This window comes from Mesoplodon bidens (genome assembly GCF_964165515.1).
Source record: "Mesoplodon bidens genome assembly, chromosome: 3".
In the NCBI taxonomy this organism is placed as follows: Eukaryota; Metazoa; Chordata; class Mammalia; order Artiodactyla; family Ziphiidae; genus Mesoplodon; species Mesoplodon bidens.
Window position 1 is genome coordinate 85,633,113 of NC_138178.1, and position 24,014 is coordinate 85,657,126.

Genomic DNA, 24,014 nt, shown 5'->3' on the forward strand with positions numbered 1-24,014 from the left:
AGTTGACTTTTATTGCATGTGACTTACAGTCTTCTGTGGGCACAACAGTTTTTTCATTTCAATACTACATCATAGTGAAAGCTTTCTGAAGGTATTTTAAGAGCTTGAATTAAGTTAAAATTCAGGTGAGTACATTGCCACCAGTATAAACAACTCAGCTGAGGTGTGTAATCACATAAAGAAATATCTTCTCACAGGTCAGTTTGCACATGCTCAGTCAAGTTATTTCTCTGCCTCTTGGCCGTCCAGTTTCTTTTAACATCATTTGTCAGACTTATCCTGATTTAGAAATGTTTATATGTTTTTTCAAGGACATCTCAGGATCTGGGAAATAAAGTAGTACTCCCATTTTATATATGATGAAATTGAGGTTTGCGGAGGTTAAATAATTTTGTCCAAAGTAGCATGGCTATTAAGTGGTGAAAGGAAGTTTGTGCTCAAGGTCTGACTGATTCCCAAGTTGTGTGTCTGTGACCACTAAATATACTGTTTCCTCTATGCAGTTTCTTCAGGTGATCAGTGGATGAGTCTCTTCTAGAATGTTTATAATTTGGTTTGTGATAGGAATAAATATTTGTGTAATCATCACTTTGTCTTATATGAAACAAAAGCATCACTATTCCTAGTTTTACTTCTGAGGTGTATCTTTTGGAGCAGTCTTTTGAAATAAATGTTCTCCTGTTTGCCCTTTTTAAATGATTGAAAAACAAAATATAAGAACCATCAGTACACTAATTGGTACTGCTCTTATTCTTTTCTTTTACTGGCTAATTAGTACAGTAAACACATCTTCTGATAATAAATAGCTAGTGTAGCAGCAATTGGACTGCATTTGAAATGGAAGCTAGCTGGCTGACATGGTCCTATATACAGAGGGGAGGTACTTATGATAGTCTAGGATACCATGCTGTTTCATTTGAACTGTGGCTTTAAATAGTTCTTTTATGTTTACATTAGGACTATCTTTGACATATAAAACAAATCTTAATGTTAGTCCAATGGGAACATTATAAAGGAAATCAGTCTACTATAATGCTTTCATTGTGAAACCAAATGATACCTTTGTCTTCTTGATGTTACAAGCAAATATAACTTCAGATTGTCAATGTTTGATGATTGAATTGCTTCCTTACTAGCATTTTTTATGCAAATATTTCCAGTTTTATTCTTTTCTCATAAACCTTTATTTTTCCAAGCATTTAACTTGTTAAATATTTAATCTCCATGCATAATTTTCATGGTTCTTTGTCTGTTTGATAGAAGTACAAAAAAAAATTTTGATAAATCTCAGTATACCCTGAAGAGTTTGTTGCTAATGTTCATTTTTATTAAATTGGTTTTTTTGGGAGTTTTTATTTCAGTTCCTGAGCCCACAGGCCTATGCTAATGTGCATAATTATATTAAATAATCATTAGATCTATCTAGGTCCAGGCCAGGCCAGAAAAACATGATGAAACACTTGATGTAAGTCATAAATTTAACTTGGCATAATGAATTATAGAAAAATAATGATTAATATGTATAGGGTTCTTGCTAAAGCTTGTTATTATGCTAAGTGCTTTACATGTATTATCTCATCTCACAGTAGTCATCTGAATTAAGATACTTTCATTGACCATTGACTGAGGTTTAGTTTTCAGCTCTGAGGTTTCAGAAATATTATATTAATATATCTTGGGTTAATATAAGGGACTACTCACACTCAGCAAACTCATAAGAAAGTGATACATAAATCAAAGTACTAAGTTATTTATTTTTAATTTCTTTTTAAGGGAGGATACAACTGTCTTTTTTTTTTTTTTTTTTTTTTGCGGTACGTGGGCCTCTCACTGTTGTGGCCTCTTCCGTTGCGGAGCACAGGCTCTGGACGCACAGGCTCAGCGGCCATGGCTCACGGGCCCAGCCGCTCTGCGGCATGTGGGATATTCCCGGACCGGGGCATGAACCCATGTCCCCTGCATCGGCAGGCAGACTCTCAACCACTGCGCCACCAGGGAAGCCCACAACTGTCTTTTGATAAATGAAAGTACCTTACTCATTTTGGAAACAAATCAGTGAAAAAATTTACAGCCTTTAAAAGTATGCAGACACAGTTTTCAAGATACTTGTTTAAAACATCCTTCATAATTTTGGAGTGGAATAATTCAGGAGAAGTATCAGGCAGCTCTAACATTAATATAATAATTGTCCTTCTCTTTTACATTATTATTATTATTTTTTAACATCTTTATTGGAATATAATTGCTTTACAGTGGTGTGTTAGTTTCTGCTTTATAACAAAGTGAATCAGCTATATGTATACATATATCCCCATATCCCCTCCCTCTTGTGTCTCCCTCCCACCCTCCCTATCCCACCTCTCTAAGTGGTCACAAAGCACTGAGCTGATCTCCCTGTGCTATGCGACTGCTTTGCACTAGCTATCTATTTTACATTTGGTAGTGTATAAAAGTCCGTGTTACTCTCTCACTTCGTCCCAGTTTACCCTTTCCCCTTGCCGTGTCCTCAAGTCCGTTCTTTATGTCTGCATCTCTATTCCTGTTCTGCCCCTAGGTTCTTCAAACAAACTAGTAGAATTTTTGCTTGGAAATAGTTGGAAATTATCTTGTTAATTTATGTACCAATGATTAGAAGGCTGTGTTACTTTAAATATTCTGTGATTCAAGTTTGCTACTAATTTGAACTCCTCTCAGTTAGTTTGAATTAATACGATAATATCAACAAGAGCAGCATTCTTAAATTTTGTGTGAATCAGAATCACCTTCTCAACAATCATTTGCCCCAGTTCTACTCCAGTGGATTCTGATTCAGTAAGTTTAGGGTGGGGCCCTGACATCCATATTTTTAACATGCTCTCAAAAATGATCCTATGGCACACCAAAATTTAAGAATTTGACCCAAATTTTTAAAGTTCTATTTCTTACTACTAATAGATTGTATAGTAAATATCTAAAGATTGTGAGTGTACTACAGCAAAGATTTGTTTGAATAATATATATTTCTTATTTATTTCATTTTTATGTGTAATTTAATATTTATTCAACTGTTTATGGGGTGCATAGGTGAATCTCTACTAAGGAAAAGATGTGGGAGAGAGGAATATCTTTCTTAATAGCTTTAATAGTTGAGTATATCTGTATGCCTGCTATTTAATCTTTTTTAAGGACTGAGTAATTAAGGAGCAGGCTTCAGGTAATTAGGATATAATTAAAACAAAAATGTGATTGTCAAGACCACATTTCTCAAATTGAGATGAGAAGAATGTTATCATGCTGAGAACTTTAAATATAAAACAGAGTAATTATTCACTGCCCACAGTCTGTAGACCCAGTAGGGCTTACGTATCTCTAACTTAATGTGCCTCTTTAAGTTTTCCCTTATTTATACATACTGTTATCTAACACACTGGTTTCTGCTCAGATTAGAAACATTTTTTAGATTATGGCAACTCCTATGAAATTTTATCTCTAACAGTTGCTGATTGGTAAGCTTTGATAAAATTTTGATTTAAAGAAAATTAATATTACTGACCTCTGTTTATAAAAAACATATATACTCTTTCAGGGAAGTAAATGTGGTTATCTGTTTGAACTAAGGGGATGTGTTTCTTTTTCATCTTTTAAATTACCTCTAAGTTAAGAAAGTATCTACCATATTTGCTGGAAGTTCCCATCATTATGCTTGATAATTTTAGGAATTATATTTTTCTTTTGGCTGATATTTCACCTAATACCAAATGAGTCTAATTTGCAGTCTAGTTTCAGTTCATTTTTTTTCTCTTTGGTATTTGGGTTCTTTTGCTTTATTTGATTTGTCACAGTAGTTGCCTGGCCAGGTAGGAGATGTAACATCAGAAAATAATGTACAAGTTCTATATGTTTAGACACAATTGAACATTTCAGTTGACTGGGAAGATGAGATTTAACATCAGAAAATATTATACAAGTTCTATATGTTCAGACACAATAGAACATTTCAGTTGACTGGGAAGATGTGCAGAGGTTCCATTAAATATACTTTATTTTTTTCTTATGTTCATTTCACTAATTTTGGAAAAAGCCATCATCTTCCTGAAACGTACATAGTTGAAGTGTTCTCATAGTATATTTTCCTGTGCATGAAACTAAAGGGATTAAACATTGTGACTGCTGATTTCTTTATTTTTGGCCAGCCTATACACTTTAAGGTACCTGAGCATGTATTCTACACTAAGTTTTATGCCTGCTATGTGCAGAAAACAAAATTTTGAGCTACCCATGAGTGACTGCTTCCCTATGCTATTTTTTCTGTATTTGTTTCTGAGCCATCAGAACTTACAAATGGCTACAGATACTATACATCAGGGAGGTTTTGTTTCCTTTCAGGGTTTTAAGCTTGGAGCTTAGATGTCTCTACTTCAGAAGTAGGATGATCAGGCAGCTCTTTTGGAGCCAGCTTGTAGCTACTGTTTTTCCAAAAAATTGTTAACACATTTGAAATTTAGTATTCCAATCTAGGAATGGAGGAGGGAAACTGAAGTCAGGGAAAAGGTGAGGGAAGAGTTATAGTTAGTAGGAACATATAATCTTGTTAAAGAAATGAGAAATAAACAGGTGAAAAGTTAGAATAGGTTAAAATGTTTTAAAGTTGTTCTATAAGAGATTTATAAAAAAATTATACAGTTACTATAGTTCTTCAGAGGACAAAGATTACTTTTAGCTGGAGTTGGGGCATGGGGCTAGGGGAATGGGGTGAGGTTGAGTTGTACCCTAAAGAATGAATGGGATTTAAGGATTTAGATAGATAAGGACTCATTTCAAGTTATTCCATTTTGGAAGGTATTCCAAAATGAAGATACAAAAAAGTAAATGTTTTCTTTTGGGGATTGCAGCTGCCTTTTTCCTCATAAGAAAACCACCACTTTGTAGTACACTATTAATAAACAGAGGCAATCATGTTATCCTATTTTTCTACCAAAGCTTACATGCCAGTCTGTTACAGGTGTTTCCTATTTGAAAAATCAAGATTCCAAGAAGCTCTAACCCTTACTCTCTCTTCTTGCTTTAGAACAAAATTAAAATGTACAAATAATAAAAATTCATAGAGCAATATATCGTGCTTATGTTAAAGGAATAACTCAAAACTGTTCTTGAGTTAAATTTTCCATATATTGGTTTACAAATAGCTGTTCATTTACAATTAGAAAAATATTATCTATTCATTCATTGAACAGATTTTTGTTGAATATCTCTTATGTTCTGGTAAACAATCATATACAGTCCCAACCTTTGTGGAACACATAGTCTTTCAGTAGAATGAGATATTAAAGTTATTCACTCAGATAAATTCTTGTGATTCATGGTATATATAAAGAATACAGGATTTTGACCAAGTTGGTGAGTCTTTCTAGAGGAAGAGACATTTAAACTAAAGACTAAGTAGGAATTAGTGGGGCAAAACTTGGGGGAAGAACATTTTAGGAAGGAGGACACATGTGAAGCTTTTGAGGCAGGAAAGCTTGTCCTTTCAGAGGACTCAGAGACCAGCGTGGCTGAGCTCAGCAAGTGGGAGAGTAAGTCACAGTAATTGAAGGTAAGATTATATAGAACCTTTAAAATGATTACTTTGGTGGGCTCTGGAAGGGAGTTTAGTTAGGAGTCTAATGCAGTCACCTGGGGAAGAAATAATGGTAGCGTGGATTAGGATTTGGCAAAGAGATAATAAGAAGTGAATAGATTTGAGAGTTATTTGGATGTAGAATCAGAAGTTAAAATTGGTTGGATGTAGGCCTTACATCTGCAGTGTAGTTTAGTCCTTATGAAGCTCTCATAAAACAATATTTTATGGCTCTAGCCTACAGTCTTATATTGATTTTGCATTGCTTAGCCTTATTCTTTCTTGCGGCCCAGCTATATAACCCCATTAAATGGACACCTGTGACTACCCTTCTTTTTGTCTTTAGAGCAACTTCAGCTAATTGTTAATAAGGTGTTTTTTTCCAAAGGTATAATGCATCTGGTGGCTGTTTCCCTCCTTTCTCCTAATAGTGAAATTTGAGTCAGGTCCCCTTTGCATGTTTTTTTTTTTTTTTTTGTCTGTTCCTAAAGTAGATCAATAAAAGTGAATTGGCTTTCAGGTATATGTTACTAGGCTTCATAAGATGGTTCTGTTTTTGCTTTTTAAAAAAAATTTCAGGTTCAATTGCAGGCAGTCCTACTTTTGAAATGTTATTTTTTTCTTCAGTAAGCCTAGTTTCTATTTTATTGAAATATTTATATGCATATAGAATTTTCAATCTTCTAGTAACATCTCAAAGACAGTTTTTTCCTTGTCTTAGTTGACTTTTATGGCATTAAAATTCAAAAGTCATGTTGAACAAGAGGTCTCAAACATTTTCAAAGATGCTGTAGATTATCTAGGCTCTCTTTGTATATTACAACTTGACTTTTAAATTAGACCAATGAATATTTATTAGTTATTTTTTTATCCGGGGGTTTTATGTTTGGATATATCTGTCTATGTATATTTTTTAAAATAACATTCTTTTTAAAGTTTTTAGGCTTTCTGTTTTATTCTTACATGTTTCAACATTTCACTGCTGGGTTGTTTTTAGGATTACTGAGGGGGTTCTTTGTTTTCTTACATAATTGGTTTCCTTATAATTTTTTCTTAAATTCCTTACCATAGCACAACTTAAAAAGAAAGCTTTTTAGATGAAAGGCAAGAACGCTCTTATCTTAATGACAGTCATTGCAAATAGTGCAAAGATGAAAGTTCTTGAGTTGTGCCTTGATTATATGTGATCTCAGAAATTTCTTACATATGATTATGTTTTTAAAAATATTTGCTACTTATAGTTAACATTCAACCATAGTGAACATTTGTTTTTCATATGGATATTTTTTTACAAGATCAAAGCAATAGTTAATGTCTTTGAAAACCTCAGTAGTTGTTCTATTGAATACATTACTGTTTTATGCCCTACATTTCATTTTATAATTATCTTCCTGAAATTTTCTTAAGTGCTTGGTGATAAAGCCTAATTATGGTTTAAGACAAACAAAAATGAGAGAACTCAAAACATAAAGGTTTTTGCATTTTGAATATCATCTGTGGTTTGCATTGTGACCCTTGATTACCCAAGTAACACAGTAACAGGGTTGCAGCCAGGCCTGTTACCATGAGTTCATCCTTGGAAACTAGGGTCCCAGTACTTATCTTGCCTTTTATTAAAAAAGGAGTTTGTTTAATTAGGGCATCTCTGTATTTAGTAAATCGCTTGGTTATTGATATCCATGACATTCTGCTGGAATTTGGTAGCAACTTAGCATGTTTCAGAGTAACTGTGTATCTGAAGGGTAGCATGACTTCAGGAGAGAATGATTTTATTTCATTACACTTTTGATAAAATGTTGCCTCAAATAACACATTTCAAAAAACCGTATCATTTAGAAATATTTTTTGTCATTTCTTTTTTCAGAACTAGTTATATTAAAACGTTTTTTAATGTTGATAGTTTTTAAAACCCATAGAAAAATTGGAGAATGAACTTTATACCTTGCACCTGTATTCACCACCTGTTAACATCTTGCCACACCTGCATGTTCACACACACACAAACACAGACACACGCTTTTATTTTGCCAAATTATCTGAAAGTAGGCTACAGACATCATGACACTTCATCCTTAAATTCTTCAGCATGTATCTACCAAGAACAAGGACAGCTTCCTACATATTCACAGTTCCATTATGTTTCTTAAAAACATCAACATTAATTTAGTAATATTATCTGGCATATGGTCCATATTCAAGTTTCCTCAATTATCGCCAAAATGTCCTTTATAACTATTTGTTTGTTTTCACCCAGGATCCAATCAAAGTTCACCCACTGTATTCGATTATTATGTCTCTTTAGTCTCCCCCAATCTAGGACAGTCCTACTGCCTCACTTGTTCTTTATGACACTGAAATCTTTGTAGAGTTTAAGCCAGTTGTCTGCAGGATCACTCACATTCTGGATTCATTTGTTTCTTAATAATAAGATTCAGGTCAAACATTTCCGGTAAGAACACAGGGATATTTTGTAACCTCCTGTTGCATCACATCAGGAGTCACTTTAATTGCTGTGTAGTATTCCAGTGCATGAATCTACCACAGTTTATTTATTCATTCTACTTTTGACAGATATCTGATTTGTTTCAAGTTTTTGACTATTATGAGTAAAGCTGCTATGTGTAGTCTTTTGGGATCAGTAGTTGAGCATAGGATTGCTTGTGGGAAAGGATTTTGGCAATTTCTTTACCTAGGCAAGACCTGGAGTGCTGTGTTCAGCTGCCAGAATCCTCTCTGAACCTTTCATAAAACATTGAGAGCATAGTTTTGAATTTTATTTATGTAAATGTTAATATATTTTTTCATAGCCTACAGTACCAGATCTATTTGCCACTTATTATGAAGGCAACCCTTGCTCACACAATCCAAAAAGGGAATACTGTTTATTCTCTCTACTTGAAGAATACAAATTTCCATGTTTTGTTGGATAGGAAATGTATATCAACTCACATATGTAAATTTGAATGGAGTATAACCACATACAATATTTTCTTTTTTGGATTGTGGAATCTTATTAAGTTGGCGTAACCTTTGTCATATCTGTGACCTTAAGAGAGCGTCTAAATTTCGTACCTCATAGAACTAAATGAAGATAGTTTATTTAAACATGTGCATGCATAGATAGTTGGAACTCACTTATTGTAAATTGTGGGACTTGTAGTCAACTGTTTACATAGGTATCTACAACACCACTGGAGACTGAATTTAAAAACCATGTAAAAGCTTTTCTGTATAAGAAAGAAGTAAGGACAGCAAAGGTAGCAGAGCAAAAATAAACTTCTGTTCATACTTTTATATATGTTCACTGATTTTTACATATATTTTTTTTTTCCAGTAGTGGCTACGGAGGAAGTAGTTACTGCAGAATCTGTGGATGGTGCAATTCAGCAAGTAGTTAGTTCAGGGGGTCAGCAAGTCATCACAATAGTTACAGATGGAATTCAGCTTGGAAATTTGCACTCCATTCCAACCAGCGGAATAGGTCAGCCCATCATTGTGACCATGCCAGATGGACAACAAGGTTGGTAGAAGGCATTTACATAAAGTTTGCATTTATTCTTAATCCTCAGGAAATTGTGACATGTTTTTCAAAGCATTTATTTTTGCCTTAAATTTTGTTTTTGTAACCTTTTGCAGCAGACTTAATTGCCTAGTTTTATTTGCTTAGGCTACTGTTAAAATTAGCTTGCTTTCTCTGAGCGTATACTAGGTAGAAAGAGAAATTGGCCCCAAAGTATTCTGGTTGGAAAATGAGCTTAACTAAATAATTCAAAATCAGTATTGGACAATACTTTCCTATGCCATTTAATACAATTCAGATATCATATGGGCTTTTAAAAACACCATGTGAAAAAAAGCTACTTAAAAAGAAGTTGGACGAGTTATGGTAGGAACATAGTGACAACTTTTAGCAGCTTTGTTGATAATTGTCCCAACTTTTTCGTTTTGAGTAATAAGAGAGTAGTAATAAGATAGATGAAACAAACCCCAGTTTCATGTTTAGTGAACCTAAAAGACTGAGAAAACCACAAAATTCCATATTTAAGTACTTGCCAAAAACATCTTAAGATCTAAGCCAGGGCAGTAGAACCCTCAGGGAAACCCCCAGTCGTACATCAAGAAAAGGGGCTGAGCTTAGAAATCAGCAATAAATATACACTTCCAGTAAAACAGGGCCCAATCTGAGTAGGAAGTGCTGCAAGTAGGATTAAGATAGACTAGGGCATGAAAGCTGGAGGAAGCAGAAAGAGAAGGTGCAGAAAGTTCCTATCTGAACAAGCATCCCAGTACCCAGTACTCCGTACCACCCCCCCACCACCAAAAAAAAGTATGTGTACACATAACCTTTTAGAAAACAACTGGGATTGCAGAGACCAAGCCTCTTCATGGCCTGTGAAGGAATTAGGGAAGGGAAGGGCTGGAGGTAGAAGTTCTCCTAAACCAGGTTTGGTTTAGAGTGATAGTGGAGGTATGGCCCTACAGAGAGACCAGGTCTCAAGGAACGATTTTGTTGCCATAGCAGTGGAGGAGGAAACCCTTGACCTGTGGAGCCTGGGAGGCTTTTCTCACCGCTATGCAGAAATCTCCTGCTGGTGGTCCAAGATTTGGATCAAGCCCAGGTACTTTCACAATGCTTTAAATAACTAATTCTAATTATATAGAAAAGAAGAAACTTTCAAAGTATTTGTTTTAAGCAGATATAACATTGTTTCCAAAACCTGACATTATACACACAGTCTAATCTCATTGATGAACAAATGGAAAGAAACTCATGTTTTTGGATAGGATGACTCACTATTATAAAGCTCTCAATTCTTCCTGAGTTAATTGATAAATGTAATGTGATAGGAAAAAAAGACTGTATTAGTTTGCTAGGGCTGCCATAGCAAACTACCACAGACTGGGTGACTTAACAGAAGTTTATCTTGTCACAGTGCTGGAAGGTGGAAGTCCAAGATCAAGGTGTTGGCAGGTTTGGTTTCTTCTGAGGCCTTTCTCCTTGGCTTGCAAATGGTTGCCTTCTTGCTGTGTCCTGATATAGTCAGCCCTCAGTCTGTGTGTGTTGTCTGCGACCTAACCTCTTATAAGGACACCAGTCATATAGGATTAGGACCCACTTAAATGACTTCATTTTGGACTTCCCTGGTGGCGCAGTGGTTAAGAATCTGCCTGCCAATGCAGGGGACATGGGTTCAAGCCCTGGTCGGGGAAGATCCCACATGCCACGGAGCAGCTAAGCCCGTGCACCAAAACTACCGAGCCTGTGCTCTAGAGCCCGCGAGCCACAACTACCAAAGCTTGCATGCCTAGAGCCCATGCTCCTCAGCAAGAGAAGCCACCACAATGAGAAGCCTGTGCACTGCAACGAAGAGTTTCCCCCGCTCGCCACAGCTAGAGAAAGTCTGTGCACAGCAACGAAGACCCAACGCAGCCAAAAATAAAACCAAAATCTCATTTTACCTTTTTAACCTTTTTAAAGGCCCTATCTCCAAATACATTTTGAGGTACTGGGGGTTAGGACTTACAACATTTGAATTTTGAGGGGGACACAATTCAAGCCATAACAAAGACCAATAAGTCTTTTTCTGGAATTAGCCAAACAGATTCTGAAGTTTATTTTGATGGAGGAGGAGGGAAGAAGAATAAGGATAACTAGAAAAGAAGAGCAATGAGAGGAACCTACTGAATATTAAAATAAACTTTTAAAGCTTTCATAATTTAAAAATTATAACTGGCAAATGAATATATAGACTATGTAGATAGTCCAGTGAAACATATAATTCTCAGTTCTTCTTGAGTGAATTTATAAGTGTAATGTAATATGGTATGAGTTAAAAGAAATACTTTAATTCTCAATATTTCTAATGTTTTTAATTACATTGTACTAAATAAATAATAGTTTTACTATTTTTTCATTTATTTACATTTATAAATGACAGTAGGAGAGTTTTTAATGTTTTGACAACCTTAAAGACTGTAGGACAGTTGTAATTTTCCCATTGATGATTAAGATTGTTTTGCATAGTTTTAGCTTGCACAGTCATGTTTATGTTCCCGCACTGGTATGCAAAACAAGGACAGCCTCTCGCTGTCTGTATATTTACATTTATGTAAAGAGATACTAAAAATTGGGACAGTCTAACAACCCAGTGGAAAAACAAGCAAAGTTTATAAACAGACATTGTTCCTAATGGTGTATCCTCACAGTGGAATATAATGCAGCTAAATGAAAGAAAGCTCTCTATGTGTTGGTGAAAGATACCCTAGATATATGGAGTGAAAAAAGCAGACACAGAACGATGTATCTATCTTATGTATGTTTGAATATATGTTTTGTATGTACCTACCTTTTGTGTAAGAGAGAGAAAAAGGAAAATGTATATTCATGTTTGTTTTTACATAAATGAACACAAGAACAATGTATAAGCAACCAGTAAAAGTATCTGTTTTAGCAAGGGTGAAGTCAGACCTCTCAAAATATGCTTGTTAAGTATTATTTTGATTTTGAGCCAATGAATGTATTATCTATAAAATTAAAAAAAATAAGTAGGTACCTTAAACAATAAGTAGTTTTCAGGAAATAGACAAGAAGTTGAAGACAAATATGGACGTTTCTCATAAATAGCAAATCAGTGTTTTGAAATTATTGTTTTTGGAATATATTTATTTTAGATGAGTTGCATCAACAATCTCAAGACTAGTTTTAATTCTTCTAAACCTATCTGTAAATGAAGTAATGTGTACATTTTTTCGTTTTAGTATTAACAGTACCAGCAACAGACATTGCTGAAGAAACTGTTATAAGTGAAGAACCACCAGCCAAGAGACAATGTATTGAAATAATTGAAAACCGGGTGGAGTCTGCAGAAATAGAAGTAAGGAGTCTTTTACCCGGTGTGTTTTGCTGCAGTCATCCAAAATAAATTCCATTTGCTTTTCTTTCTTTTTTTTGTCTTTTATATTTATTACTGACAGTATTGTTTTGATATAGAATGAGTACTTTTTTGTCTAATTTTTTGCCTTATCCATATAGCAAGCCTTCAATAAATAAATATTGAATGAATGAATGAATGAGTAAAGAATTTGTTTGTAACAAAGTCTGTCATCATGGTAACATTGGAATGTCTTTTGTTCTTGTACTGCATCCTTTATTTTCTATTAAATTTATATACATCATTCTCCCAAGTCACTAAAGGGAATGTCACTATATATTGACTAAAAAAATTTTTTTCTTGCAAAAATGAAAGGCGAATGACTATTTGGGCTGGAAGATGCTCTTAAAGAATGTTGAAGTTTGTCAGCTGAGTTATTTTGTAAAAAGCCATAGGTAACCGCTTATTTGATAAATGTAATGTCCCTTAAGGAAATTAAATTTGGACTAACTGTGATAGGATTCACCTTCTTTTCCCTCTGCCAAACTAGTTTGTAATTGTAAACTAGTTTGTAAGTGTAACCAAACCATAGTTATTACCTCACAGATTTTTTTCTCACATGACTGTAAATAAAGTTATGTTTTCCAAAGTTGATATTAACTTATATCAGATGAAAATAAGATCATTCCTAAATAACTTTGAAAGAGCAACTGCAGTGTAAAGAAAAGAATATTGGACTTGAAATTAAATGAGCTGGATTTGAATCCCACCTCTTGCCCCTCCCTATTAGCTTTGGGGCAAGTTATCTTACCTTTCTGAGTTCCTGTTTTATTTTCTCCCAAATTGGAATTTAAGATAACAATATCTGTATTTTGGGGGTTTTATGAGAGTTGAAAAAGTCAGCATACTCATTATATACACATTCATAATATCTAATATGTATGAATAGTAAATGTTGGTGAATATTTAGGAATTCTTTGTTATCATAGAAAAGAGAGGATTTAGAAAAATGCCACCTAAAGGCAACATAATTCTGCCTGAGGACAATTAGAAAATATCCTTGCCCAAATTCGTTTACATGTAAGACTGGTACATCTTTCGCCACAATCTCAAAGGACATATTATTGAGTTAAGAAGAATTTGATTCATGGTTTAACCAGAATGTTTGATAAAATTGTGACTTTAATTATTGAGGGTGAGTTGTTTCATTTCATCAAAATTTAAAGTGATATTCAGTACACTGAAGTTTTTATAAACTAACCATTTATTTCATTGAATGGTATCAGTATACTTATTATTTAAAAATCTTTAATGTCTTTTACTGATAAATCAGTTGATCTTGTTTTCTGGCATATAAAGTGAGAAAGATTTTGTGATGTACTTTGCTTTAACTATTTAATAAAACATTTTTAAATTACTTGAATTTTTATTGAACATAAACTGACTCAGTTCAACATTTCTTTTAATTGAAGTATAGTGGATTTATGTCAATTCAACATTTTCAAAATAATGAATGTGCAGGCTGTACCTTTATTTACCTAACAAACAACCAGTGAGAATTGCTGTTTTCATCAAAGATCAACCTAATTCCACTCTTACAGTCTTTCAGAGACCAAGGAGAATAATGGCAAATAACAAGAAAGTATGAATTGAGGTATATAAATTAACTAGAACCAAGGAGATTAGAACTTCAGGGAGATGGAATTTTAGCTTGATATAAAGAACTTCACGAGTTATTTTTAGCTTAATTTTAGTAATTAGAGCTTTCTGGTAATGGAAGTCTTACTCTCCATCACTGGAAATGTTCAAGCCAAAGTTGCATGATGTTAGAGCTATTACAGAGAGACTTTGAAGCATACAGTGAGTAGAGATGGTAGAGGTGGGCAGGGGATACAGAATGAAGAGAGACCTCCAATGTTTTCTAAAACCAGGTAATCATTTCCTTATAGTACATAAGAGTTCTTTTGATTTTATTTTCCGAGGTCTCCAATAGAGTTATCTAGAATTATCTTGAGGGTATACTTTTATATTCCTTTCTAAGTGATTGCTTAGCCATTAACCCAAAAAGTTTCTCTAAAGCAGTGCTTCTCAACTGGAGCAATTTTGACCCCAGGGGACATTTGGCAATGTCTGGATACATTTCTGGTTGTCACAATGAGGGACATGCCACTGACATTTAGTGGATAGAGGCTGGGGATGCTTCTAAACCCTATACACATCCTACAATGTGTGTTTTGCCGCTCAGTTCTGCAGTTGTAGTAGGAAAGCAGCCACGGGCAATTTGGAAATGAGTGGGTATGGCTGTATTTCAGTAAAACTTCATAAAAAACAGGATCATATTTGACCCATGGCAGTTAGAAAATGGACAGCTCAGTGGACAAGCAGAGAGCTCATACACCCTGCCTAGTTTCTCTCTTTTTTAAAAAAACACTTAATGGTTAAGAATATGAGTCTGGAAGCAGATTTAGGTTTGAATGATAATTTTCTGAGTGTGATTGGTCAAGTTATTTAGCCTTTCAAGGCTTGGCTTCCCCATCAGTAAAAAGGGGAAAATAATAGCACCTACATTATCAGAGTGTTGTAGGGTTTAAATGAGAATGCATGTGAAGGACTAGTACAGTGGTGAGCATATAGTAAATGCTCAGTAACTGTTAGTTGTATTATTATCATCTTCTAAAATTTATATTGTGGTATGGTAGAAGATAAATCACTTTAATGATTTTTTTTTGCTTTATAATAGCTGAAGTAAAATAAATTTGAATATTAGAAAATTACACATAAAACTGTTAAAAGATAATTATTAATAGCTGAAGCAGAATTCAAGAATCTTGTTTGGAATTAAAAAAGCAAACTCGAAGTCTTTCTTTGTTCTATTATTCTATTGCCTAATGTAATCATAGTATATTGCTTGGGCTTGGAGTTGAAGTGTAAGGTATCTTCCTTACTGCTTTCATCTTCTGAAATAATTGTGAATCTCTTGCTGTTTCTAAGTGTAAATAAATAGGTAATACTAGAAGATACCTTAGAGTTAATCTTTTCTAATATTTCCAACCAAATCAGGGCAAGTTTTTATCCATATTCAAAACTTTGACTGCCAGAGGATCTTATTTCTTAGTACATGTAAAAGTGTAAAACACTTATGCATGGCTGTGAGTGCTCCTGCCAGAGGTAGGGGTCTAGCTCCCACCCTTCCACTGGTGCCCAAAGTCCTGCATAGTTCACTGCCAGGGACTGGTGTCAGTTGCTTATATGAGGCTGGCATCTTGCCTGAAGTAAGGAGAAAAGGGTAGCAGGGTAGGGTGTAGGCATTTCTTCTACTTGTACATTTTGTGTAATTGGAAGATGTGGAGACTACTTGTATCAATCACTCTCACATTTGGTGGACTCATAGGAAAAATAAATGTTAGATCTAGCTTCATTCCCAGTGTGGAGAAGGCAGTGGGATCACAGGAAGGCAGGAGTATTATACATGTTCCTCCTTGTGGACCATGTGAATAGTGGAGGGTAGGGAATCTTTTGGTGTTCACAACGGACAAGGGTCTAGGAGGCAGTGGAAGAGACCACAGTGTCCTCTTTCCCAGCAAGCTTCTTACCCCTCGCCCTTACCTTCAGTTCTCTCTTTTAAGTGTGAACTTAAAGTGTGAACCTGGCCTCTTTTTGTCATTAGTAGTCCTACCCTCAGCGCCCCCCCCCCACAAGCAGAAGGCCTGGGCTTCTGTAATGAGGTTGAGCTTGGACCTGGTCAAGTTGAGTTTTTGTCCATGTGCTTACTAGACGTATGGGAAAGGAATCTTTGAAGTGTTTTCCCTTAGGCAACTGTATAGGGGCAGAGTGAGGAGAGGAGAAAGAATACCACTTACATTGGACCAGATTTGTGTTTTTCCTCTCAATTTGTTCAGGAATTTGATACATATATTTTACAGCATATAATATAATGAATCACAGTAGAGAAATTAGTATTTTATTGGTTTGTAAAATGGTATAATTTAGGAAACACTAATCTAGACCAGCACTTCATTTTAAAGATGAGGAATCTTGCTTGCTGTCATAGGGAAAGATAGTTTTATTTATTTTTTTTTTATAAAAATTTATTTATTTATTTATGGCTGCTTTGGGTCTTCGTTGCTGCGTGGGGGCTTTCTCTAGTTGCGGCGAGCAGGGTCTATTCTTCGTGGTACGCGGGCGTCCCATTGCGGTGGCTTCTCTTGTTGTGGAGTGCAGGCTCTAGGCGCGCGGGCTTCAGTAGTTGTGGCATAAGGGCTGTAGTTGTGGGCCGTGGGCTCCAGAGCGCAGGCTCGGTAGTTGTGGTGCACGGGCTTAGTTGCTCCGTGGCATGTGGGATCTTCCTGGACCAGGGCTTGAACCCGTGTCCTCTGCATTGGCAGGCGGATTCTTAACCACTGTGCCACCACGGAAGTCCCAGGAAAGATAGGTTTTTTTTGTTTGTTTGTTTGTTTTGTCATCTTTATTTTTTATTTTTATTTTTGCTTTATAACAAATTTAATCAGTTATACATATACATATGTTCCCATATCCCCTCCCTTTTGTGTCTCCCTCCCACCCTCCCTATCCCACCCCTCCAGGCGGTCACAAAGCACCGAGCTGATCTCCCTGTGCTATGCGGCTGCTTCCCACTAGCTATCTACCTTACGTTTGGTAGTGTATATATGTGCATGCCACTCTTTCACTTTGTCACAGCTTACCCTTCCCCCCTCCCCATATACTCAAGTCCATTCTCTAGTAGGTCTGTGTCTTTATTCCTGTCTTACCCCTATGTTCTTCATGACATTTTTGTTTTCTTAAATTCCATATATATGTGTCAGCATACAGTATTTGTCTTTCTCTTTCTGACTTACTTCACTCTGTATGACAGGCTCTAGGTCCATCCACCTCATTACAAATAGCTCAATTTCGTTTCTTTTTATGGCTGAGTGATATTCCATTGTATATATGTGCCACATCTTCTTTACCCATTCATCCGATGATGGACACTTAGGTTGTTCCCATCTCCGGGCTATTGTAAATAGGGCTGCTATGAACATTTTGGTACATGTCTCTTTTTGAATTATGGTTTTCTCAGGGTATATGCCCAGTAGTGGGATTGCTGGGTCATATGGTAGTTCTATTTGTAGTTTTTTAAGGAACCTCCATACCGTTCTCCATAGTGGCTGTACCAATTCACATTCCCACCAGCAGTGCAAGAGTGTTCCCTTTTTTCCACACCCTCTCCAGCATTTATTATTTCTAGATTTTTTGATGATGGCCATTCTGACTGGTGTGAGATGATATCTCATTGTAGTTTTGATTTGCATTTCTCTAATGAGTAAAGATGTTGAGCATCCTTTCATGTGTTTGTTGGCAGTCTGTATATCTTCTGTGGAGAAATGTCTATTTAGGTCTTCTGCCCATTTTTGGATTGGGTTGTTTGTTTTCTTGTTATTGAGCTGCATGAGCTGCTTATAAATTTTGGAGATTAATCCTTTGTCAGTTGCTTCATTTGCAAATATTTTCTCCCATTCTGAGGGTCGTCTTTTGGTCTTGTTTATGGTTTCCTTTGCTGTGCAAAAGCTTTGAAGTTTCATTAGGTCCCATGTGTTTATTTTTGTCTTTATTTCCATTTCTCTAGGAGGTGGGTCAAAAAGGATCTTGCTGTGATTTATGTCATAGAGTGTTCTGCCTATGTTTTCCTCTAAGAGTTTGATAGTGTCTGGCCTTACATTTAGGTCTTTAATCCATTTTGAGCTTATTTTTGTGTATGGTGTTAGGGAGTGATCTAATCTCATACTTTTACATGCCCCTATCCAGTTTTCCCAGCACCACTTATTGAAGAGACTGTCCTTTCTCTACTGTACATTCCTGCCTCCTTTATCAAAGATAAGGTGACCATATGGCTGTGGGTTTATCTCTGGGCTTTCTATCCTGTTCCATTGATCTTTCTGTTTTTGTGCCAGTACCATACTGTCTTGATTACTGTAGCTTTGTAGTATAGTCTGAAGTCAGGGAGCCTCATTCCTCCAGCTCCATTTTTCGTTCTCAAGATTGCTTTGGCTATTCGGGGTCTTTTGTGTTTCCATACAAATTGTGAAATTTTTTGTTCTAGTTCTGTGAAAAATGCCAGTGGTAGTTTGATAGGGATTGCATTGAATCTGTAGATTGCTTTGGGTAGTAGAGTCATTTTCACAATGTTGATTCTTCCAATCCAAGAACATGGTACATCTCTCCATCTATTTATATCATCTTTAATTTCTTTCATCAGTGTCTTATAATTTTCTGCATGCAGATCTTTTGTCTCCTTTGGTAGGTTTATTCCTAGATATTTTATTCTTTTTGTTGCAATGGTAAATGGGAGTGTTTCCTTGATTTCACTTTCAGATTTTTTATCATTAGTATATAGGAATGCCAGAGATTTCTGTGCATTAATTTTGTATCCTGCAACTTTACCAAATTCATTGATTAGCTCTAGTAGTTTTCTGGTAGCATCTTTAGGATTCTCTATGTATAGTATCATGTCATCTGCAAACAGTGACAGCTTTACTTCTTCTTTTCCGATTTGGATTCCTTTTATTTCCTTTTCTTCTCTGATTGCTGTGGCTGAAACTTCCAAAACTATGTTGAATAAGAGTGGTGAGAGTGGGCAACCTTGTCTTGTTCCTGATCTTAGTGGAAATGGTTTCAGTTTTTCACCATTGAGGACGATGCTGGCTGTGGGTTTGTCATATATGGCCTTTATTATGTTGAGGAAAGTTCCCTCTATGCCTACTTTCTGCAGGGTTTTTATCATAAATGGGTGTTGAATTTTGTCAAAAGCTTTCTCTGCATCTATTGAGATGATCATATGGTTTTTCTCCTTCAATTTGTTAATATGGTGTATCACGTTGATTGATTTGCGTATATTGAAGAATCCTTGCATTCCTGGAATAAACCCCACTTGATCATGGTGTATGATCCTTTTCATGTGCTGTTGGATTCTGTTTGCTAGTATTTTGTTGAGGATTTTTGCATCTATGTTCATCAGTGATATTGGCCTGTAGTTTTCTTTCTTTGTGACATCCTTGTCTGGTTTTGGTATCAAGGTGATGGTGGCCTCGTAGAATGAGTTTGGGAGTGTGCCTCCCTCTGCTATATTTTGGAAGAGTTTAAGAAGGATAGGTGTTAGCTCTTCTCTAAATGCTTGATAGAATTCGCCTGTGAAGCCATCTGGTCCTGGGCTTTTGTTTGTTGGAAGATTTTTTATCACAGTTTCAATTTCAGTGCTTGTGATTGGTCTGTTCATATTTTCTATTTCTTCCTGATTCAGTCTTGGCAGGTTGTGCATTTCTAAGAATTTGTCCATTTCTTCCAGGTTGTCCATTTTATTGGCATAGAGTTGCTTGTAGTAATCTCTCATGATCTTTTGTATTTCTGCAGTGTCAGTTGTTACTTCTCCTTTTTCATTTCTCATTCTATTGATTTGAGTCTTCTCCCTTTTTTTCCTGATGAGTCTGGCTAATGGTTTGTCAATTTTGTTTATCTTCTCAAAGAACCAGCTTTTAGTTTTATTGATCTTTGCTATCGTTTCCTTCATTTCTTTTTCATTTATTTCTGATCTGATTTTTATGATTTCTTTCCTTCTGCTAACTTTGGGATGTTTTTGTTCTTCTTTCTCTAATTGCTTTAGGTGCAGGAAAGATAGTTTTAAAAGCAGTAATATTAGAACCTCATAACCCTGACTCCTTACTGTGTTACCATGAGAAAGCTGCATTGTCTCTAAGCATCATTTTCCTCGTCTGTAAAATGGGCATAATGTCTGTCTCAGAGACTTGTTATTGGAAATCACCTTGTTTATATATATAATGGGTGCTCAATAAATATTAATTTTTTTGTAATTAGTAGCTTTTTTTTTACATCTTTATTGGAGTATAATTGCTTTACAATGGTGTGTTAGTTTCTGCTTTATAACAAAGTGAATCAGTTATACATATACATATGTCCCCATACCCCTTCCCTCTTGCATCTCCCTCCCTCCCACCCTCACTATCCCACCCCTCCAGGCGGTCACAAACCACCAATCTGATCTCCCTGTGCTATGCGGCTGCTTCCCACTAGCTATCTACCTTACGTTTGGTAGTGTATATATGTCCATGCCTCTCTCTCGCTTTGTCACAGCTTACCCTTCCCCCTCCCCATATCCTCAAGTCCATTCTCAAGTAGGTCTGTGTCTTTAGTAGCTTTTTAACATTTAATTAGTAGCTTTTTAACATCACAGAAAGATGTGAAGAGGTATGGTGGTATATTTCCCTGTTAAAGTTCTTCACTAGTTTTTGTAGTATGTATAAAAGTACAGGTACGGGCTTCCCTGGTGGCGCAGTGGTTGAGAGTCCGCCTGCCGATGCAGGGGACACGGGTTCGTGCCCCGGTCTGGGAAGATCCCACATGCCGCAGAGCGGCTGGGCCCGTGAGCCATGGCTGCTGAGCCTGCGCGTCCGGAGCCTGTGCTCTGCAAGGGGAGAGGCCACAACAGTGAGAGGCCCGCCTACCGCAAAAAAAAAAAAAAAAAAAAAAGTACAGGTACCCAATTTGGGTTCATTATGTTAGTCTTATTTCTAATTAGAAAATAATTTCCTTGAGGTCAGAAACTAATCTGTATCTCGTAGTGTGGAGCTCGAAATTAGGGCTTTAATTATAAGGGAATTGGTGAAAAACGCAAGATGTCTTAGAAATATCAATACGTGGCTACTTTTAGCTACTACAAATTTTTTTATTTGAAAGATGCATGCTTGTATGTGTTATTGTATTTGTGCAACAATTGAAAAAAAAACTTTTTTTTTAAATTAGGAGAGAGAAGCTCTTCAGAAACAGCTGGATGAAGCTAATCGAGAAGCACAAAAATATCGACAGCAACTTCTAAAGAAAGAACAGGAAGCAGAGGCCTACAGACAGAAATTAGAAGCTATGACTCGTCTTCAGACTAATAAAGAAGCTGTTTAATTGAAATGAACATATAGTTTGAGTTTACTTTTGGTCAAGAAAGAATACAGTCTTGAACTGTACACAGTAAGGTGCAGTCATGGGAAGACAGGATAATAAAAGAGACTGCAGCTTGATAATTGGACTTAAGCCATGAGCTCTGAATTCTTGTAACATAAAACTTTACTTTAGAAGTTGTGAAATGTATTTAAAACTGAAGTCTGTAAATAGTTTTTTTTTTTTACAGTTGCAAATGCGTTGATAAAGATTGTTGAAGAGATCCCAAAACACAATAAGCCACTGTTTTTTGTGAATTCTTTTTGATTTTCGTACAAACCTTAATTTCTCAGAAACAGAACAGTTTTAAGGGTGATCGTTGTTGATTAGACCAAATGTTATGTAATAACCCTGTGGTGGACTGATGCTGGAATTACTCCTGTAGGTATAAACTTCTATATGAAGAGAAGATTTCTCCCAGGAAATCTTGTACAGCTTTAAGTTGTCTCAGATTCTCTGAAAACATTTTTTAGAAAGCAAATTTTTATATTTGTTCAATTTCAGCTATACCCAAGTAGATTTACATGTATATGAAGCAAATATTTTTAAAACTTTCTGTTTGTACATATTCTGCATGTTTTATAATTTCAAAATGCATCACTTGCATAGGTATTTTTCCCACAAAGATGTTGAAAGTTACTAGCAAAGAAAGAAACCCTTTTATTCTATAGGTCATTGAAACTAAGTAAGCTAGCAGCTGGTTTTATTGGAACGACAATGTTCTTGGAAGGAGCAGCTTACAAGATACCTTGAATTTGCAAACTGCAAAATCTATGCTTTTTTGAAAATTTCATAGTGGGGACGTGAAACTATTCTGTGCCTTCCATCATGATTTCCACATGAAAGCACTTTAAGGCACTGGATTTTAAGATAATGTTTTCAGAAAACTCAAAGCATATGGGTTTCTGAAATACTTCATGGACTCTTTTTCCCCCCAGGAAATTATTCTTACAGAAAAAAAATGCTTTTGTATGTAGAACAGGAACTTTTTGTACTACAGTGATGCTATAGATATGTCTAACATAACTTTTACTTTCCCTGTGAAAGCTGTATGTCTGTGCTGTGACTGGCTCTCATCATAATATTGTTCAATTCCACAGTGTATGGACATTAAACTCTGACATAGTGTTCCTTCTTTTTTGTAAACATAACTTCAAGTCCTTTTTCTTGTTTTATTTTTTAATGTTTTATTGCTTTATGAAAATGTTTAACCCTAAGACCCTTCTAGATTACCTATACTGTATAAAGAAGCAATTACCCTTAAAACTGTACTCTGCCCTACTTTTCTATTTTACAATTAAATATCTTTTCCACATATGTTCAGTGTAGTCTTATATTTTGACCACATTTTATTCACATTAAAAAGTTTGTTCTGTGTATTACGGCCATATTCCACGTATGAAAATATAAATTCTTCACACTGAGTCTTAAAAGTATCTAAAACTGGGTTTTACAAATGCCAAGGCATATTTTCAGTTGTGTGAAGCTGCTTTTCTGTTTCTGTTTTTTAGTACGTTAGTGCATTTATGGATTTGTTATGTTAGGAAGGGTACCCTAACGTATGCAGTGTCAGAGTAGAGCAGGGGCAGCGTGTTCACCCCACTCTATAGTTTTGCTTCCAAGACCAGATTGGCCCTGAAGATCCTTGAGAAAGTGTTGGAAACTAGCTTCTGAAAGTGAATTTAATGTCTTCTTTGATTTCTAGTTTTTTCTTCTGCTAGAAACTACCTGGTGCACGAAAGAATTTTGATCTATAATAACATTTGCCATAGATGGGAGAAAATAATTCATACTTAAGAGGAATAAGTGTATGATAGTATCACGTAGACATTGAAATGTCTGGGGGAAGTCCACGTTTTTCAGAGTCTGTATGTTGGACTTGTTTAATTCCTTAATCATCTACACCTGATTCACTGTACTATGAAATCAGAACTTAAACAAGAATTTATAATTAAAAAAAGCATTTGCTTTTTCTTTTTAGCTTCCGTTTTGAGGTGGGTTGGGAAAGCTTTGCATTCTACTTATTCTCAATGGTGTTATGGGCAGAAGATTAAAAGAACTGACAGAATAAAATAATAATAAAAGTTTTCAGAAATCCACACTTAATGTGTTTCCAGTACATAATAATGGATTCATAGTTAAAGGTCATCAGGTTGCCACATTGATGGCTAATTATTTCCACTTATGTGTGAACAAACACCTTTATTTTATTTTTTTTAGAAAACAGCCCACACTTTCCTTTATTTCAGTATTTGTGTGGTAAACAAAAATGCATGGGGATATTAATTTTTGTATTGGGTTGAGGATGTTTGTATATTCATGAAGGGAATGAGATATTGATTTTAAATGAACAAACACCTTCTTGAGCAGCCCTTCTCAACCAGGGTTCTGCGAGAGAATCAAGCTCTGATGCCCTAAATGTTAGGGCCTAATGAACTAATTCCTTGTAATGAATTAGTTTCTGTTCCGTGCATCTGGAATAGTACTGGTTATGTACTGTCTAGACACTGAGTTCATTAGATGTCTTGATTGCCTAATTGTTT

The 24,014-nt window shown here is 35.6% G+C and overlaps 1 protein-coding gene across 9 annotated transcripts in view; it reads left to right on the top strand.

Moving 5' to 3' along the window:
- Positions 1–22,788, top strand: part of GABPB1 (GA binding protein transcription factor subunit beta 1) — a 75,205-nt gene extending 52,417 nt beyond the window's left edge. For 4 of the 9 annotated variants that reach the window (XM_081229604.1, XM_081229603.1, XM_081229607.1 and 1 more), the window contains exons 7-9: positions 8,931–9,116; positions 12,356–12,471; positions 21,283–22,788. In XM_081229604.1, the coding sequence (XP_081085730.1) occupies positions 8,931–9,116; positions 12,356–12,471; positions 21,283–21,435 (455 nt within the window). In that variant the 3' untranslated portion in view covers positions 21,436–22,788. Of the gene's footprint in view, positions 1–8,930; positions 9,117–12,355; positions 12,491–21,282 lie in introns of all 9 variants that reach the window. The other 5 variants (XM_081229606.1, XM_081229608.1, XM_081229609.1 and 2 more) reach the window with 3 other exon arrangements.
- The last annotated feature ends 1,226 nt before the right edge of the window (positions 22,789–24,014 follow it).